This window comes from Drosophila subobscura, chromosome U, assembly GCF_008121235.1.
Source record: "Drosophila subobscura isolate 14011-0131.10 chromosome U, UCBerk_Dsub_1.0, whole genome shotgun sequence".
NCBI lineage: Eukaryota > Metazoa > Arthropoda > Insecta > Diptera > Drosophilidae > Drosophila > Drosophila subobscura.
The window spans coordinates 1,421,336-1,439,584 of NC_048534.1; the positions used below are offsets into that span (position 1 = coordinate 1,421,336).

General features: G+C 41.8%; 2 protein-coding genes across 2 annotated transcripts; both read left to right on the plus strand.

Moving 5' to 3' along the window:
* The first annotated feature begins 644 nt into the window (after nt 1–644).
* On the plus strand, nt 645–1,072 carry LOC117901972 (holotricin-3-like). The gene is made up of 2 exons (XM_034812977.1): nt 645–743; nt 814–1,072. Exons 1-2 carry the CDS (start codon nt 732–734, stop codon nt 994–996), a joined length of 195 nt encoding a protein of 64 aa, XP_034668868.1. The 5' UTR covers nt 645–731; the 3' UTR covers nt 997–1,072.
* An 11,493-nt stretch (nt 1,073–12,565) lies between these two features.
* LOC117901966 lies at nt 12,566–14,966 on the plus strand. Its single transcript, XM_034812947.1, has one exon. The coding sequence runs from the start codon at nt 12,605–12,607 to the stop codon at nt 14,924–14,926; it is 2,322 nt and encodes a 773-aa protein (XP_034668838.1). The 5' UTR covers nt 12,566–12,604; the 3' UTR covers nt 14,927–14,966.
* Nucleotides 14,967–18,249: the final 3,283 nt, after the last annotated feature.

Genomic DNA, 18,249 nt, shown 5'->3' on the forward strand with positions numbered 1-18,249 from the left:
GCTCTCTTAGCTCGCCCCCTCCCCTAGAGCCACACACTACACGTAGCAGATTGTGAATGGCAGAATGTGCAAAAAATAAACGAGCTTTTGCTCTTTGTGTGTTCGGAAGGGGGAGGGGCTCATTTTAAAAAAATACACTTTTAATAGTGTGAGCATACAACCATCTGGATGAACAATTTGGTGGCTCTAGCTTTTATAGTCTCTGAGATCCAGGCGCTCAACAAGACGGACGGACAGACAGACATGGCTCAATTGACTCTGTTATTGATGCTGATCCAGAATGTATGTATATACTTTATGAGGTCGGAAACGTTTCCTTCTGTGCGTTACATACAACCGTTATTCGCAAAAATACTATAAGCCCTATTTACTCTTCGAGTACCGGGTATAAAAACGAAAAATATTGTAGTTTTAATAACTAATAGAGAACAGAATAAAAGGAAGTCCGCTTGAAAAATTGAACTTTGTCCTGGCGCAGCCTAATAAACAGCTTCGGTTTTCCTTTGTTCATCTTAATAACATTTTATGGTGAGATTACATTTTATTATTCCCTAGAAAACAGTATATTCTTTTCACAGAAAAACCGTAACAGAAGGTCAGAGATAACAATCAGGGGTATATCCACAGGTAGAAGAAAGTTAAACCAGGTAACGACTCGAGAACACCGTTTTCGGCTATAAAGACCAAAGTAGCTGCTGCAGGATATCATTAGGAAAGGATCAGCCAACGACATGAAGTGTCTGGTGAGTAGATCCGAACACGGAATTCTTCAACAAAAAAATGTTCATTTAAACATATTAATTTTTTTAATAGTTATTAATTCTATTCGCTCTGCTGGCCGCTTCTATGGCATTGCCCCAATATGGTGGCGGTTATCGACCAGGATATGGCGGTGGCGGTCACGGTGGTCGTGGAAAGGGCGGAGGACATAACTCTCATGGTCACGGACATGGCAAGGGAGGTCATCATGGAGGCGGACATCATCATCATCACTAGAACGTCTAATTTTTTAACAGATTTATGTTCATTTATGTATCATTTATATGCACCACTTGATGCAAAATTTCAAAAATTAAAATTTATTATGAACATTCAATAGAAGTTTCGCCAATGCTTTTATTTAATTTTGAATTGATTTGAATTCTGAATAGAATCTCTACCCCGAAATGGATGAAAGTTGTTGTCCCAAGAGCTGGTTTTACAGAACGTCCATCTTTTAGTAGGCAAAGAAGGGCGCACAGAAGGAAACCGAGCATTAGTCGAGTCGATAGAGCCATGTCTGTCTGTCCGTTTGTCCGTCCGACTTGTTGAGCTCCTGGATCTCAGAGACTATAAAAGCCAGAGCCACAAAATTTTGCATCCAGACTTCTGTATGCTGACACTGTTACAGCTGTATTTCAAAACTGAGCCCCGCCCTCTTCCGCCCCCACAAAGAGCAAAATCTCCTGCAGCCACAAACTTGAAGATAAAAACTAAAAACGCCATTCCGTAGGGAAGGACTATATCTATCAGATCGCTGAATTGGGATCACTATGAAGAAATCAATTTGCAGTGACTGCGCCCACCCCGTCCAGCAGCTTTTTTTTTGCACATTTTCACATTCACACTCTGCTTCGTGCAGTGTCCGGCTCTAGGGAAGGGACAGGCAGCTAAAACAGATGACAGATGAAGAAAAACTGTAAAATTTGAGAAAAACCGCTAATTTACAGATGTAGTACTGAGTACTGGGTATAAAAGTTGTGACGGTGAGCTAAAACCACAACGTGTTTAGGTACACTTTATATATATATATAATATATAATAATATATATAATAAGCTTCTTAGAATTTCTAAGTTAAGATAAAAGAAAAAAGCAAGCGCTATCTCTAAAAAAAGGCCTTATAAACTATACCAGTATGTTGTAATTCTTTAGAAAAAGTTCTGCGAGAGAACAAAAATTATATCATCAGACCATTTCTAGACCCCATACCTTTCAGAAAAAGGATGTTTGGTTTCTTAATTTAAATTTTTTTATTTTAAAAAAAGTTTAAAAAGTCGGTTTGATTCTTTGAGAAAAAAATGTTATATTCTGTCGAGTAGTGTACTCAACAAATACTAAACAATAAACTACTTAAGAGCAACACAAAGTCATCTAAATCGATAGATGATAGATAGAGAGATAGATAAGGATATTCCACGCTAGATAGTTTTTATTGCCTTTTTTGGGTTAGGGTACCTGAATATATGCTCAGGATTCTCAGCCATCTGTTCTCAAGTAGCAGCTGCTGGTAAATCCCAAACGATTCAGGTAACAATATCCGTACTCAAATTATTCATTTAAATAGTTTGAGCACCAAAAACAAGTACAACATTTCTCATTAGTATTTCTCAAAGGGAACATCAACCGATTAGCAAATACCATGAAATATTTTGTAAGTTAAAATCGGACAAAACATTTTTTGGATTTTTGCCATAGAAACTTATTTCTGTTTATTTTCCCTAGCTATCGATCATATTTAGCGCCTTGTCATTGACATCGGCGCAGTATTTCGGTGACGGAGGCCTACTCGGTGGCAATACCTATGGAACTCCAGGACCCTATGGCCAGCTGTATCCGCAGCAACAGCAGCAGCCCCAGACCCAGGACTACTTTGGCGGTGGCTTTGGTTATGGCTATGGTCCATCTTTTGCCTCCGGCTTGTATCAACTGCAGCAACAACAGCCACAACAGCAGCAGCGGGGACACTACTTTGAAGGCGCTCCATACGGTTAGGAAAACTGTTATGAGTTCTCTAGTTTCGCTTTCATTTCTGTTTGGGTTCAGAGGCAGAAGCTAAAATTTCAATTCCCAGGCAATAAAATCTACCCCCCCCCAATACTAATTACAGAAGTTTTCTTAACCATAACATTAGCAGCAAAGAGCCAGGGAGCAAGCCAAATCAAGAAGGAGTATCCAAGCAGAAAACAGGAGAAAGCAGAACTACCCCAGTAGCAGTAGCAGTAAAACTAGAAATTATTTGTAGACAATATATGAGTTTAATTGTTTCAGCAAATGACACGAAATAATTACCATGGCACAAGATTGTCTGGGATGTGGGACTTGGGGTGTGGGTTGTTTGCTTGAACCTCTCAATCTCTGGTTGATAGCTCCAGGCGGCAGTGGGTGCCAGAAGCAGCGATAAGAACAGCAGCTTGGGTCGCACGGAAGCGTAGGTCAAACCTATGAGATTAACTTAATATAGTTGCTGTGACTGTCGAGGGGGCAACATACGCAGCAGCACTTGAAATGCTGCGTCTAGCTTATGTATGGCTCACAGCTTTAGTTACCCTTGAGAATCAATCAGTTATATTTGAAAAAGATTTTCCTAAACGAGAAGGAACGTGTGGAAGGCTTCGAACCCGTCACAACTTTTATACCCGGTAATCAGTACCTTATAACTGTACCTTATTTTTTTTTCGAATTTTAAATTTTGAAGTACACCTGTAACAGTGTGAGTATACAGAAGTCTGGATGCAAAATTTGGGGCTCTAGCTTTTATGGTCTCAGAGATTCAGGCGCTCAACAAGACGGACGGACAAGACAGACATACAGACGGACAGACGGACGGACAGACAGACATGGCACAATCGACTCGGCTATTGAAGCTGATCAAGAATATATATACTTTATGGGGTCGGAAACGTTTCCTTCTGTGCGTTACATACATTCACTTACACAAGAGAGTACTTACACCCTATTTACTCTTCGAGTACCGGGTATAAAAACAATAGTTCTTTAAACAAATGTAACGCCCTCAGTCTATCAGAAAATGTCGGTTTGTTCTCCTGTGGTGTTCTCCTTTTTGGCCTCTCTATCAAGCATGCAATTTTCACAAGTTATTGCGGATTAAGCATGGATATCGAAAAATGTGCTGAAAATGTATTTCTTCGAAAGCTCAAGTGGCATTTACAGGTAGCAGAGAGCCGCTCAGCTTGCCCCACAAAACCAGCCTCTCACTCCAAAAACCAGTGTCAGACCAAAGTGTACCTCTCCGCGTGGAGGAGGTCAAAGATGCAGTCAAGCGCAAACCGCCCAACACGAAAGAGTGCTGCTGTATCTGGAAACTTCCAGTTCGTCACTCCTATTTAACACTACAGTTGGCGACTGGCTGCCGACTTGAGGATCGGAGGAGTAACAGAAACAATGTGCAGTCATTGAGCGCAAATGTGCCAAATAATGACTTGCAGACGAGTGCAATTTATATGATAAGCAACAAAAATAAATTGTAAGCAATTCATTTTACTTAAATGCAGTGTGCTCTGCCCCCAAAGAGCACAACAAATGCAACGTTTGCAGTTTTACTTTACCCCTTCTTCATGGGGCGACGATGTGTGTGTTTTTCGATATGTACGGTGTGTTTGTGTGTTCTATACTTAAATTTTCTGCTACGCTGGCAACACTGCTTGATTTACTCCGTTCCTGCCTAATGAACCCCACTATCCACAGCAAGAGCAAAACGGAAGGGGTCCATGGAAAATGATTTAGAAAACCACAAAGATGCTTGCATACTTTTGCCCAGAATGGGGTATGGTTTTCATTCGAACTTGCGCGTAATGTATGTGTGTGCAGTATGCAATTAAGAGATACATTTTGTATTCTTTCAGATTTGGGAATACACAGAGATAAACAGGTAATAATGTAGATACAATTATATGGAGAGAGCTGCCAGAGACATCCGTCTATTAGATTTATATTACTTACTACGAGTTCTGTTTGCGGACATGTTCGAATCAGCGGAACAGTTCGAACTCGGCTTTAATCGGTTTGATCGAGAACACATCGAGCCGGCAAGAAACTGTCAAAAATGAACCGCTCTAGTATTTTGTAACCCAAAGTCTTTGCTTTTTTGTATATTATTTCTTTTGAAATTCTTCTCCCATAACAAAGGTTCTTTTCTACTCATCCAGCCTCTTTTTAGGCCTTTTAAAAACTCCCTTGGCATTTGGTACAACCACTGACCACACACAGACCAGAGACCCTCAAAAAAATTCATCCCATTTTCCCCTGGAAATAATCGATGGGGGGAGCCGGGAAATCTACTCATGCAAATGTCGACGGGAAAGTGGGAAATGGAAAATTGAAAACCTTATTCTTTGCGTGTTGCTTTTGTGTGCTTTTCCTTTACAGGATTTGCGTATGAACAGCTGGCAAACGCTCTCAGCGTGTCCCTGGGTTCAGGGGCTTCGCGCGCCTCTCGTGTTGCTAATGAGCCGACAGCGACGGCTAATTGAGCGGAGAGCTGAGGCTTCAAAGGGAAATTAATGTGAAAATCGAGATGGTATCCCCGGCTTCTGGGCTGCCCGTGTGTCCGTCTGTCTGTCCACGTGTCCCCTACATCCTTTTTGCTTTTAGAAGAGAACGTAAAGAGCCTTGTTACACTCCAGGCTGACACACGGGACGGGGCTTACCGAGGTGCTTTCTCTTAATTTAGTCCTTTTTTTCCTTCTTGTCCTTTTTTTTTGGCAAAATGTATTGCATGTAATAAACATGACGCAGAATGCTCGTACGCTGTAGAATCAGGAGAAGAACCAAGAGCAGCCCTGGCAGCAACAAGGACAAATCCAGTTGTCCACACAGTCCTCGTATTCATATGCAAAATTAATGCTGGCTAGGGACAACCCCGATGGAAACTTTGTCTATGGGAAAGTTCAAGCCTCAACCGGGATTCCCGGCCAGGTGCGATGTCACGTCGTCGCGGCATTGCCAGCGATCCAATGGGTAAAGACGGCAGCAGCGGTGCCCAAAAAAAAACTTTTACAGTGGATGTACCCGAAAGAGTAGCGCCCGAACATGCAGGAGGAGCCCATCCGATGACCCGACAGCTCTATAGCTACGGTAACACTCTCTTCTTGTCACTCTTTCTATCTGTTATTTTTTTTTCGTAGTTGTTGTTGCTCTCGTCTGGCCATTCTCTTGCTATGCACTTTCAGAGGATGTATGTACGAGGATGTGTGTGTGGGCGTGGTGTCCTTCATTGTTGAAAGCTGAACCTTGGGAGCAATCAGCGGATTATGCGCTGCTTTTGCAGGCGCACCTCCCACGCGACCTATGAGCCTCAATCGCCCTCCATGCCTCACCCAACCAAGCCCGAGTTTTATTCAACCCATTTTTTTCTGTTGCTGTTGTTGTTGTTGCATTTCATTGTTCGTTGAGAGTTACCCCTGTACCACTGTGTGTTGCAAACATAAATTTAACTGCTGGCTCATGCAGCCGTGCGACAAGGCCACAGGAATTCAAAACAAAAGTTTCAACAAATACCAAACACGCCGTAAAGACAATTGCAACAGCAGCAGCAACATAGACATACATTTGCAGGGACCTCGCTGGCTGGCCACTCTGCAGTGATTGCCCCTGCCTTGGCCCTTGCTGAATCCGATAGGTGCCTACTCTGCCAATGGCTGTGCCTGTACCTTTGCCTTTGCCTCTGTGTCTGTGTCTGTCATACAACAAAAAAAGAATGACAGGAAACCGGATGTGAATGCATGCCTTTTGTGCATGCAACGAATTATTCAGTTGACACACCGGATGTGTGCTTTGCTGCTCGTGCTGTTTTTTTTTTTGTTTCTGTTTTTGCTGCTGCTGACTCTGGTTGCAGCTTGCTCTCTGAGGAGCTGCAGCGCCCGGATTCGAGAACTGTTTTTTCTGCCCCTTTCCCCCCACACACCCCACACAAATTTTGCTTGTAGCGGTTAATTTCGTAACAATGCAATTTGTGACCAGCAAAAAGTATGTCACTTGCCCACAAATTGTAAAAAGAAAATGGGTTTTACTTAAATTGTTGATATGAATATGTTAACGTTTAATTTAAATATATTTATTATTATAACATTTTAAATATATTTTAAATTAAAATACAAATATTTAAGACTAAAATTAATATATTTAAGATCAATATAAATTTCGTATTTCACAATTAAATGAAATATTTTCATATTTATTATCAACATATTTACTGAATTTTATATTAAAATACAAATATTTAACACTAAAATAAATATATTTATAAATATAAATATATTTCACAATTAAATGAAATATTTTCATATTTATTGTCAACAATACTTCAAATTTACTTCAAAAGTATTTGTTTATTTAAAAAAATCCCTCTAATCGAACTAACATATTAAACTTGCTAAGATTAAATATTTGCCATATTTGCCGAAGTTTTAATTTAAATATGGATGCTCTTTGCTATTCCATTTTCTCGGAGTGTTCAATGCATAAGATTTGTAGATTAAGCATTGCTTTCCTTTTAAACATACTTCTGCTATTGCCGTTGCCATTGCCGATTATGATTATTATACCAGGTACTCGAAGAGTAAATAGGGTATATTGTATTTGTGCGAATAACGGTTGTATGTAACGCACAGAAGGAAACGTTTCCGACCCCATAAAGTATACATATATATTCTTGATCAGCATCAATAGCCGGAGTCGATAGAGCCATGTCTGTCTGTCCGTCCGTCCGTCTGTCCGTCCGTCTTGTTGAGCGCCTGGATCTCAGAGACTATAAAAGCTAGAGCCACCAAATTTTGCATCCAGACTCTGTATGATCACACTGTTACAAGTGTATTTCAAAAATGAGCCCCGCCCCCCTCCACCACCACAAAAGGGCGAAAACCTCCCAAAGCTACAATTTTGAATTCCGTAGGGAATGACCATATCTATCAGATCACCAAAATCCGATTGGATCATTATTATAGCCACACTGAAGAAATTAATTTGCAGTGGCCAAACCCACCCCGTCCCGCAGCTTACATATATTTGTTTTTTACACATTCTCTCATTCACACTCTGCTTCGCGCATTGGCAGAGGCCTCTAAGGCCACCGCTAAGGTGCATATGTAGTACTGAGTGCCGGGTATAAAAGTTGTGCGCTAGAAAGTGTGTGCTAACTAAATTCTTCTTGCTTTCAAATGTCACGTATCATTATCATAATTTTTTCGACCTGCCATTTTTAAGTAGCTGCCATAAATGTTTATTACTTTTACGCACAGAGAGAGCAACTCGGCCCTCTTAACATTATTGGACCCCTGGGAGCGAGGGCTGGCAAGCTTGGCAGCTCTGTTTCTGTCTCTGTTGGCTGTCACACACGTAAACACCTTAGCTCTTACCTTGACATTCATATTCATAATTTATGGCTGCATTTGCTGGGTCCCCAAAAAAAAGGAGCAACAAAAATAGGTCTTACGGGTTGTATGTAACTTTTTATGGGTTGCCGGCAGGAAGACTTTTTTTCTTTTTGTTAACTTGCAATTATTGGTTAAAATATGTTTAATAACAGAATGCTGAGAGCCAAAAATGATACTAAATAATATGCTTAAAGAAATTTGAGTTTCCTTTCAGGAAAAAATAATGGAATGAAAGTATAATGTCTATTTAAGAAAATGAAAAAAATTAAAGATTTGGCAGAGTTTTTAAAGCAATTTTGTATAACTAGCGCAAGTCTGAGTAATCCATCAAGTTCATGATATTTAAATGCAAGGGAAAATCCAAAATTCTATCATCACCACTTGGTAAAGAAAACAACGGAAATCAATTTAAAACTGAATGGAATAATTGCCCACATATCAGAAATTTGTATCTATCTAGGTAGCCCACGCTTGCCGTTTAATGTCGAAATAATTATATTTCAACAGTCCCCAAAAATTTCCATAGAAAAACATGAACAACATTCTATTTCTAGTGTTCGTTCGACAAACAACTCTTTTTTGAGTTCAAAATTTTTAGTAACATTTGTACCTGGTGAATGCGGACTCATCGTCTGCAACCAACCAATTTCGCTGTAGCGATTAAATTAAAAAAAAAATTTAATAGGTGTACTGGGAAACTGGCAGTCAATAAGCAAGCAATAGAGTAATAAAGTCCCTAAGATTATTTATTTTTAGCGAATTGAATGGAAAACTTTGTAAAAATTACTGTGGGGTAAAGACAGAAATGCCGATGCGAATGAAGATGATGATGTTTGAGAAACTTGCCCCTCCACAAACATTAAAAACTAATCAAACTTTTAAATACACTTCAACCGCAGTAGCAGCAGCAGTAGCAGACCTAAGATTGAGATATAGCTAGGGGTCGGTGGGTGGTCTGGAGGGAGGGCGTAACGCGCTGACACCCAGAACAATTCGACAGGCGTCTTAAGAAGCATCTCCTGTCGACATCGACTTTGATTTGTTTCCTCCTCTCTCTCATGCTGTGTGGCGGGGCTTTCCTTTCGTTTCGTCTTCGTATCTGTCTCTGCCTCGCTCTCGTTTTTTTGGCTTAACTTTAGCCGGACTTTTGCCTTGTTGTCAACGTCAACAGAAATTGATTGCTCACCAAGAATCTCAGCCACAGTCAGTCCCATCCCCCTTGGTCTTACTTTTTATACCCTATTGGACTCTGCCTCTGTGGCATTTTCATTTCATTCAGAGTTGAGTTTACTTTGCCCAAAAAGTTATTCCCCCAGCAAGAAGAGAGAGAGAGCGCGCTTCTGAGTCTCAGAAATTCAGTATCTTCGTCTCTCATTCTCCAGTGAATTATCCTTAGACAGCGGACCATGGAAGCGCCTACTCCCCGGGACCAAAAACTTTGACACAGTTTAGGAGCCAAAAGTTTAATGGAATTTGTCTATGCCATCGCCTTCCGGCCAACCCTCGCTCACTACCCCTCTCCCTTCCATCAACCACTCTGGCCACCAATATAAATAAAACGGCATTCAACTTGTTTTTAAAGCAATTAAAAATTCTTTAAGACTGCGCAAAGACCTGCCACCGCCACCAGCTTCCCGGCCTCTGCAACATGCCCCGCCTCCAACCACTGGTACGCCACAAAACATGCGATCTCTGGGGGGTTTGAGCGTCGACTCGACTCAACTCGACTCTGGAACTGCAATTTTCATTTTGCGCTGTAAACACAAGTTAAGTTTTTAATTTTAAAATGACTTATGTATGTATATTTATTCTTGGGTCTTAATTCTTTTACTTTAGGGAATTTTTCGTGGTAAAAGCAAGGGCTATGATGGCAAAATTAAGGTAAGAGTGTAGCTCAGAATCAGTCGGAGAAACCGATATAAAACGGAAGAGATGGACAGAAGATGGTAAATGGATGTATGAAAGAGACAATTGTAGTGCACATATGTATATGGGCAGTAATTAAAGAGATTTTCTGGACAAAATTAAGAGCAAAGAAGCTTAGTAAGGAGTGACATCAAATAACGTATTCGACTATTGTTCATGGAGCATAATCTTTTCTAAAAATGGCATTAGCAGCCAGCGTTTGTTTACCTTTTCTGCGAGTTAAGTGACAAATTCAACACCCCCTCGCCCACCAAGGTTGTACATACATATGTACATAAGCCATGTATGTATGTTTCGCGTGTGTGTGTTTTTAAGGTAAATTAAATTGAAAGCCAGGAAATGTGGGCATAATATTTGCGCCTTGTTAGTGTTTGTCGACGCTTGGCCGACTCTGAAAGATTCACAGATGACGACGACGACGAATGCTGCACGATGGGAACGTTGAGTGGGTAAGCAGTAGCTGAAGGAGGGGCCAAGGGGGTTGCTGAAAATGTTCCGCATTTAATGACATTTAACAGGCGACGACGACCACGACCGACACATAATTAAAATTCAAAATAATTATTTTAGAAAAGCGGGAAAAATCACATATAAATTGCATTTTCTGTTCATACTTTTTTATTTTTTTTGCTTTTGAGTAAGTGGCCGCGCAAGGCCAAAATCGTCTTGCCACCGGACACACCCACTCCCCACCACAACTGTCAGATACACGCTTAAGCTAACGATTTATGTGGGATTCTTTTAGCAAAATCCAAGTCAATTAGTTTCCAAATTCTTTTTACGAAAAGGAATTTATCGATTTTATCTACAGAAACGTGCAGAAAGTACATAGTTTAAGTCCACAGTTTCTCTCGGAAAGCTATTTTTATCGCCGCAACCTCCCCCTGTCTTTCACACTCTTTAAGCAAGTATTTCTGTACTATATGTACATATATGTACACACATACATATATGTATATCTTTCTCTCTCTGTGGGTTTGTTCCCCACGAACTGTTCATAATGGTGCTAAGTATTTTTGCTCTCTGCATGTGTGTGAATGTCTGGCTCCATGAAGAACTATATAAGGAGGTCTCGTCAGCAAAAATAGGCAGAGCGTGCGAGGGAAAAGTGCGAGTGTAGGGGCTCTCGCTGTAAGTGTGAGAGCAACGACAATGGAGTGTGCTGATTAACCATGTGAAAGCAATGTGAAAAAACATAATAATTGTTTCATAATTTCAATTTTAATAGATTGCTACATGATAGTAGTCTTTGTTTTAAAAAAATAAACATTTTGAAAAAATTTGAAAAGAAATTTTGTCTGCAACCAACCTTCCGCGTCGACAAGCAAACGAGCACCGAAAATAAGCAGAAGTAGCGAGTAACTTATAATAATCTTAGAGAGACACGACTGGCCCGTACGAGAACTGGATCCGACTCCGTCATTTACGCCATCAGCTCCTCGGGGGCCGGAACGAACTCAGTTATCGAGCAGTACCTTGTGCAACGATGAACCACATGCACTGGATCCTCGCTCGCATTTATTTTATTATATTTAAATTTGTATACCCGGTACTCGAAGAGTAAATAGGGTATATTGTATTTGGGCACAAAGTGAATGTATGTAACGCACAGAAGGAAACGTCTCCGACCCCATAAAGTATATACATATGTATATTCTTGATCAGCATCAATAGCCGAGTCGATTGAGCCATGTCTGTCTGTCCGTCTTGTTTGTCGGCTAGTTCTCAGAGACTATAAGAGCTAGAGCCACCAAATTTTGGCTCCAGACTGCTGTATGCTCACACTGAAACCTGTGTATTTTAAAAATGAGCCACGCCCCCTTCCGCCTCCGCAAAAGGGAAAAAACCTCCCAAATTTACAATTTTGAAGATAAAAGAAAACTAAAAACGCCATTCCGTAGGGAATGACCATTTCTATCAGATCGCCAAATTGGGATCCAATTGGATCATTATTATAGCCACAATGAAGAAATTAATTAGCAGTGGCCGCTGGCTCTGCCTCTGCCGTGAGTCTGCAGTGTGTTGCTCTTGGGGAGGGTGGCGAGCTAAAGAGGCGTTGGCGTGAGTAGTGTTGTAGATGTAGATGACAGATGAAGAAAAAATTTAAAATTTGACAAATAACCGCTAATGTACAGATGTAGTACTGAGTGCCGGGTATAAAAGTTGTGACGCGTAAGAAGCGTCTCACACGTCCCTTCTCGTTTTATATACATATGTATGTATACAGATGTACATATTTGTGTTTTAAAAAAAACCAAGTATTTGGCAATGCGCATCTACGACTGCAGCTAACCCTGGAACATTTTTTCTTGAGCATCGGTGCCGAAGCAGCCACTAAAAAAGGTCGGCATCCAGTGAGACTCTATGTCAAATTTTTTCTTGCCGTATATTACTTGATCCGATTCAAAGAATGCCTTGAGCGAGACGTCTATAGTCCTATAAAAAAGCTAATCCATAAGCTAGTCTTTCAAATCTCCCACATAAAATACCCAAACAGCAGACCGTCTCTACAATTACTCGTGCAAAATGAATGATCAAAATTGGCTGCACGAAGCCGCCGCTCAGCGAAAAGTACGGGGACAGTCGACGCTGCGTAGCCAAATCGATACCAAAATGAATCCCGAATACTCGGATCAAATGGTCTTGAATAATCGCACGCCCACATCGATAATGAGTCGCAAGGCCACAACTCTGGTCTTGCCAGACTTTTCACGCTTCACGCTGGCCAATCTAGCATCACTGCCATCGCACAGTGCCAACGATAAAGTGACGACAAAGTCACATGCCTTGGACCAGCTGAGGTCACCGATTTGCAAGTACACAGAACGTGTGGTGGATGAGATTCTTGTGCAGATTTTCGTGGAGCGACGAGGTGACTTCTCCATGACATCCTCCAGCTGCGAAAAGGCCGTTGTCAAGTGGGTAAAATCCAAGAAGGACCTGCATGTCGACACGCGTCTCAAGTACTGGCGAGAAATGATGCAGCGGCGCCGCAAGCTGCAGCTTCGTGTGCAGAAAGTAACGGGCAAGAATGCCGCGGAGGTGCTCTTTAGTCGACGCACTACCCTGGATAACCGCAACGAGCAGATGGTGAAGCGTCTGCTGGAGTATGCGGAGCGCATGCGGTGCGATCGGCTGATGGCCAAGCCCGTGTCCACGCTGCGCGAGTTCCAGGATCCCTGCACGTGTCAGATTATTCAGGAGCTGCGAGAAACTCTGCCCAAAGCGGAACGCGTTGGTTATAAGGATGTGGAGATCATTGGGGTGCCAAATGTGATCAAACGAGAGCTCCTTGGCAGAGAGGCAGTTGGACAGGAGCTTCGACATGCCCGGCTAAAGTCCAGCATCTTGGATAAGCATCTCAAGCGCCGGTTCTGTGACATTCACAACGTGCTGGACTTTTTTCCCGATCTCGACGACCTTCAAGTGTCGGGCATCAGTGTTGAGCGACTCCGGGGTGGGCCCAAGACCACCTTTGTGGATGCCCCAACCCTAAAGACCATCTCGAAAAGCTCCTCGTTGCCCTTTGTGGAGAAGTGCGAATGCGAGGAGGATATCGAGGAGGATCCAATGCCAACCATAGGACAGCCTGAAGTGGCGCAGGTAGGGCTGCGTATCAATAGCAATGACTACATCCCAGCTGGCGCTGGCGCTGCTGAAGGCCTCAACGAATGCTACGAGCTGCTGACAAAGTTCTCCTGTGATCCCTTCGAGCGCAGTGGCAAGCACATCCTGCGGCTGACAAACATTGGCCAGCAGACGCTGTCCTTCACGTGGAAGCAGGGCGTCTTCTACTACAATCGTGGCTCCCTGCTGCTGGCCAAGGACAATGAGTTCCTTTTTGACATTGAGAACTTTCGTCTGACGCATGGGGAGACCCGCAATCTGGTCGTCGTGTATCAGCCACGAAAGGTGGGCGTGACCGTGGAGCTGTGGTCCCTCACAGTGGAGCCCCGAGTCTTTTGCAGCGGCAAGGAGTCGCTGATGATTCGCCTGCACGGTTGCTGTACGCCCCCCAAGAAGTACAGCGCCAAACTGAGGGAGCTCCACTGTACGGCCATATGTAAGGGCAACACCGAAGAAGTGTTTCAATTGACCACAAGACTGGGCACTATGTCGCCCCTGATTGTGCCACAGCCCGCCTGTTGTCCCTACGAATGCTCATTGGATGAGCGAGAGATCTTTAATGCGTTGAATCCCGGCCATTATTGCTTTCGGTTCGATGATCTGGAGGTGCTCAAGGCTCTGCACGAGCAACTGAAGAAGCCACGCGAACGTAAATGGGATCTGCGTCTGAACACCATCAAGGAGTACATTACGAGCATCGAATCGTTTGATAATCGCGAGAGGAGTTTTGGAATGTACACAGGGATTCTCGTCAATATGGTGAAGCCATCATGCAGCCTTGACAACATCGAAAAGCTGGACACGCAGAAGCAACGCACGCGATACATCTATGTGCGTGGTGTCATCTGCAATGGCATCGAGGAGTGGCAGGATCTCATATGCACCCTCGAGGATTCATTCTTTAAGCCAGAGCTGCAGCGTTACTACATCAGTCTCATTCAGAAGGTCGAGGAGGAGGAGGAGAACGGTGTCGATGCGGTAGCTCAAGGGAATCGGTGTACATTGACATTCACACCCGCCGATCTGGAGAAACTGCTCGAAATCTATGCCGCAGAAGATGTCGAGCACCCGATAGAAGAGATCAAATCCATTGTCATGTCGAAACTCTATCATTCGAAATACTTTCGGGATGCTCTGTTTATACAGACCTACTCCCATTTGTGCAATATAGCTGAGTATATTGTATCGGTCATCGAGAGCACAGATATTGTGCCAATATAGATGACCAGAAAATACACCTTTTCCTTACATAGTTAGTTTTCGCTTGTTTTTCTCACGTTGATTCCTTAATTGAAAATCGTTTGCATACCTAATGAGAAGAGGTTTTAAAACTAAAAACGAGGAGAAACGTTTGTGAGACGCGTCGTACGCGTCACAACATTTAAACCGGTTCTCAGTCAGTATATGTGTTCATTCATACATATGTATGTTTGTACACGTATACATACGCACATATGTTATTTTATGATTTTTTCAAATGTCAGACTGTAAATTTTGTTTACATGCGAGTGTGCGAGCGAGATGGTATGAGCAACAAAAATAAACAAAGCTGCTGGAAGGGGTGGGGGTAGGCTATATGTCTAAAATAATAATCCAATCTGATCCATATTCGCTGATCTGATAAATAAAGCACTTCTCTACGGAACTGCTATTTTAGTTTCCTCCAGTCTTCAAGATTGTGGATGTAGCTGATTGTTGCGGAAGGGGGCATACACTTGTAACATCTCGATGCTTAATTTTGTTTCTGTAGCGTTGATGTGGGATCCGGGTAGGGGTACTGTAGTGACAAAGAACACCAATCACACCGTCCAACAATAAATTTTTCCCAATTTACAGCACCGGTACTTGCATTAACCAACACTGCTTCAAAATTCGAAAATTTTGATTGGCTGAAAGTTGAAAACGCGTAAAAGTCGGAAAAGAGTATTAAAAGTATTTATTTTTGAATATTTAGCGGGAAGGGAATGATTAGGAAGAAACAACTAACTGTAATTAATGCTAATGTTTATTAGCTACCTTAAAAAGATGAGATAAAAAGATGCTCGACAAATTTTAGCTCATCCGTCTCTCCATAGATTTTGAGCAATACTTCAAACGACGCTCAATTAGTGCATCTGTTCATAAAAAATAGTGGACACATGATTTCGACTTTTGATTTTAAAGACTAATTTTTTTTAAACGGTAAGTTTAAAGAGTTTTTGGGTATCCATTATAGATGCATTTATCAGCTTTATAGTTCATTACAACTACATAGATGTAAGAAACGTGAGTTATGTGAAAAAAGAAGCGATACGCTAAAAAAAGACGTAACAAAAAAATACCAAAAATTTTAAAAATTCTTTACAAAGAAGTTGTGCTATAGAAAAAAACCATAATTCTTTAAAAAAAAAACTCAGTCTATCAGAAAAAGTTGTTTTGGTTCGAAGCGGGAAAAAAGTTTGATTTTGTCGAGTAGTGTTATTCTTTGCCTTCGGCTAGCCGAATGATAGGTGATCGGGGAACTGAAGGGGTCATTCCGTAATGATTTGGTGGTCCTGGAATGACCATGGAAGGGTGGGTAGTTTTCCCCGCGACAACACCTGAGGCGGAGAAGCCTTCCAGAACGAGCCGGAAGAGAGAGAGAGAGAGAGAGTACATGTGTGTTCGTGTAATGTTAGGTCCCCTTTTATGTCTCGTCTATGTTATGCATTAATGTAATATTTACAATGCCGCAGCATCTCGCCAATTAGAACCATTTTGTTAATGGGGTGATTTAATGTCTGGTAATTTTTTTTGTTGCACAGAATATGCTAAATTTATCCAGCATTTGGCAGTTGACAAAACGCTAGATCTAGTGAGAAAAAAGCTAAATTGGCAACGCTGCCGCCACCATCTCGTACTGTACATATCTAACGTAAAATTTGTGAAATTAAGCCAAACCAAGTCGAACGGAATAAACTATGTATATCTTTAATTAAACAAGAAGGGACGTGTAAGACGCTTTTTACGCGTCACAACTTTTATACCCGGCACTCAGTACTACATCTGCACTTCAGCGGTTATTTGTCAAATTTTTTCTTCATCTGTCATCTATGTACATCAACAACACCACTCACGCCAACACGCTCCTTTAGCTCGCCACCCTCCCCTAGAGACACACACTGCAGAGTCATGGCAGAGTCGCGGCAGAGACACGGCAGAGGCAGAGACGTGTCGGGGGCAGAGGCCATAAACTGCGCGAAGCAGAGTGTGAATGAGAGAATATGTAAAAAAACAACAAAAGCTGCTGGACGGATTGGGTTTAGCCACTGCAAATTAATTTCTTCATTGTGGCCATAATAATAATCCAATTGGATCCCAATTTGGTGATCTGATAGATATGGTCATTCCCTACAGAATGGCGTTTATAGATTTATTGTATCTTCAAAATTGTAGATGCCGGGGCTCATTTTTAAAATACACTTGTAACAGTGTGAGCATACAGAAGTGTGGATGCAAAATTTGGTGGCTCTAGTCTCTGAGATCCAGGCGCACAACAAGACGGACGGACAGACATACAGACGGACAGACGGACGGACAGACAGACATGGCTCAATCGACTCGGCTTTAATGCTTATCAAGAATATATATACTTTATGGGGTCGGAAACGTTTCCTTCTGTGCGTTACATACAACCGTTATTCCCCACAAATACAATATACCCTATTTACTCTTCGAGTACCGGGTATAATAAACCATCAGTGTTCTTACTCAAAAAGAGGACTCTGCATTTAAAGTCTCTAATATCCAGGCGCTCATCAAGACGGATGGACAGACAGACTCGTCTGCTGGTGCTGATTAAGAATATACATATGTATGTACATACATATGTACATTCGTTTATACTTTATAGGGTCGGAAACGTTTTCTTATGTGCGGTACGCACGTTTCCCGACCAAAAATACAATAGTACCGTGTATAATTAGCATTAACCAAAAGAGAAGAAGTTTGGCTTCGTGTCGTGCCTTTCTTCGCTGAACGAAATTGCAACAAACATGCAAATATATAGTTTTAATAAAGTCCTGGAGCAGCAGGACTATTCGCTCCCTCTCTCCATCTCTCTATGTCTTCAAAAATACAAACAAAAAAAAAAAGGAAGAAATAGAAGACATTTTTGGTAGTGTTGGTTTTAACACACTTTACAGATCGATTGGTTCGAAGATAGTGTAAAGGTTGAAGTTCGTTTCAGACTCGCCGAAACTTTGTGATGAAAGATGTTTGAGCTTCGATGTGGCTTTCGGATGAAACCATTTCGAGGTTCGATAGATGAAGCATATTCGATGTTCGATAGATGGTGATCGAAGCAATGAAACATGTTTGAGCTGCGATGATGCTTTGGGATGAAAAATGTTCAAAGCTCAATGAGGCATTTCGGCACATCCAAATGATGTAACGAAAGACTTTTTCAGAGAAATACTAACACTTTTAAGAAATTTTATAGAGAATTATCCTTCTTCTTTGCGTTGCAAACCTTTCCTCAAAATCGGAGGACCTTTTTCTATGGTAACAGACAAGTAAAAACTTGC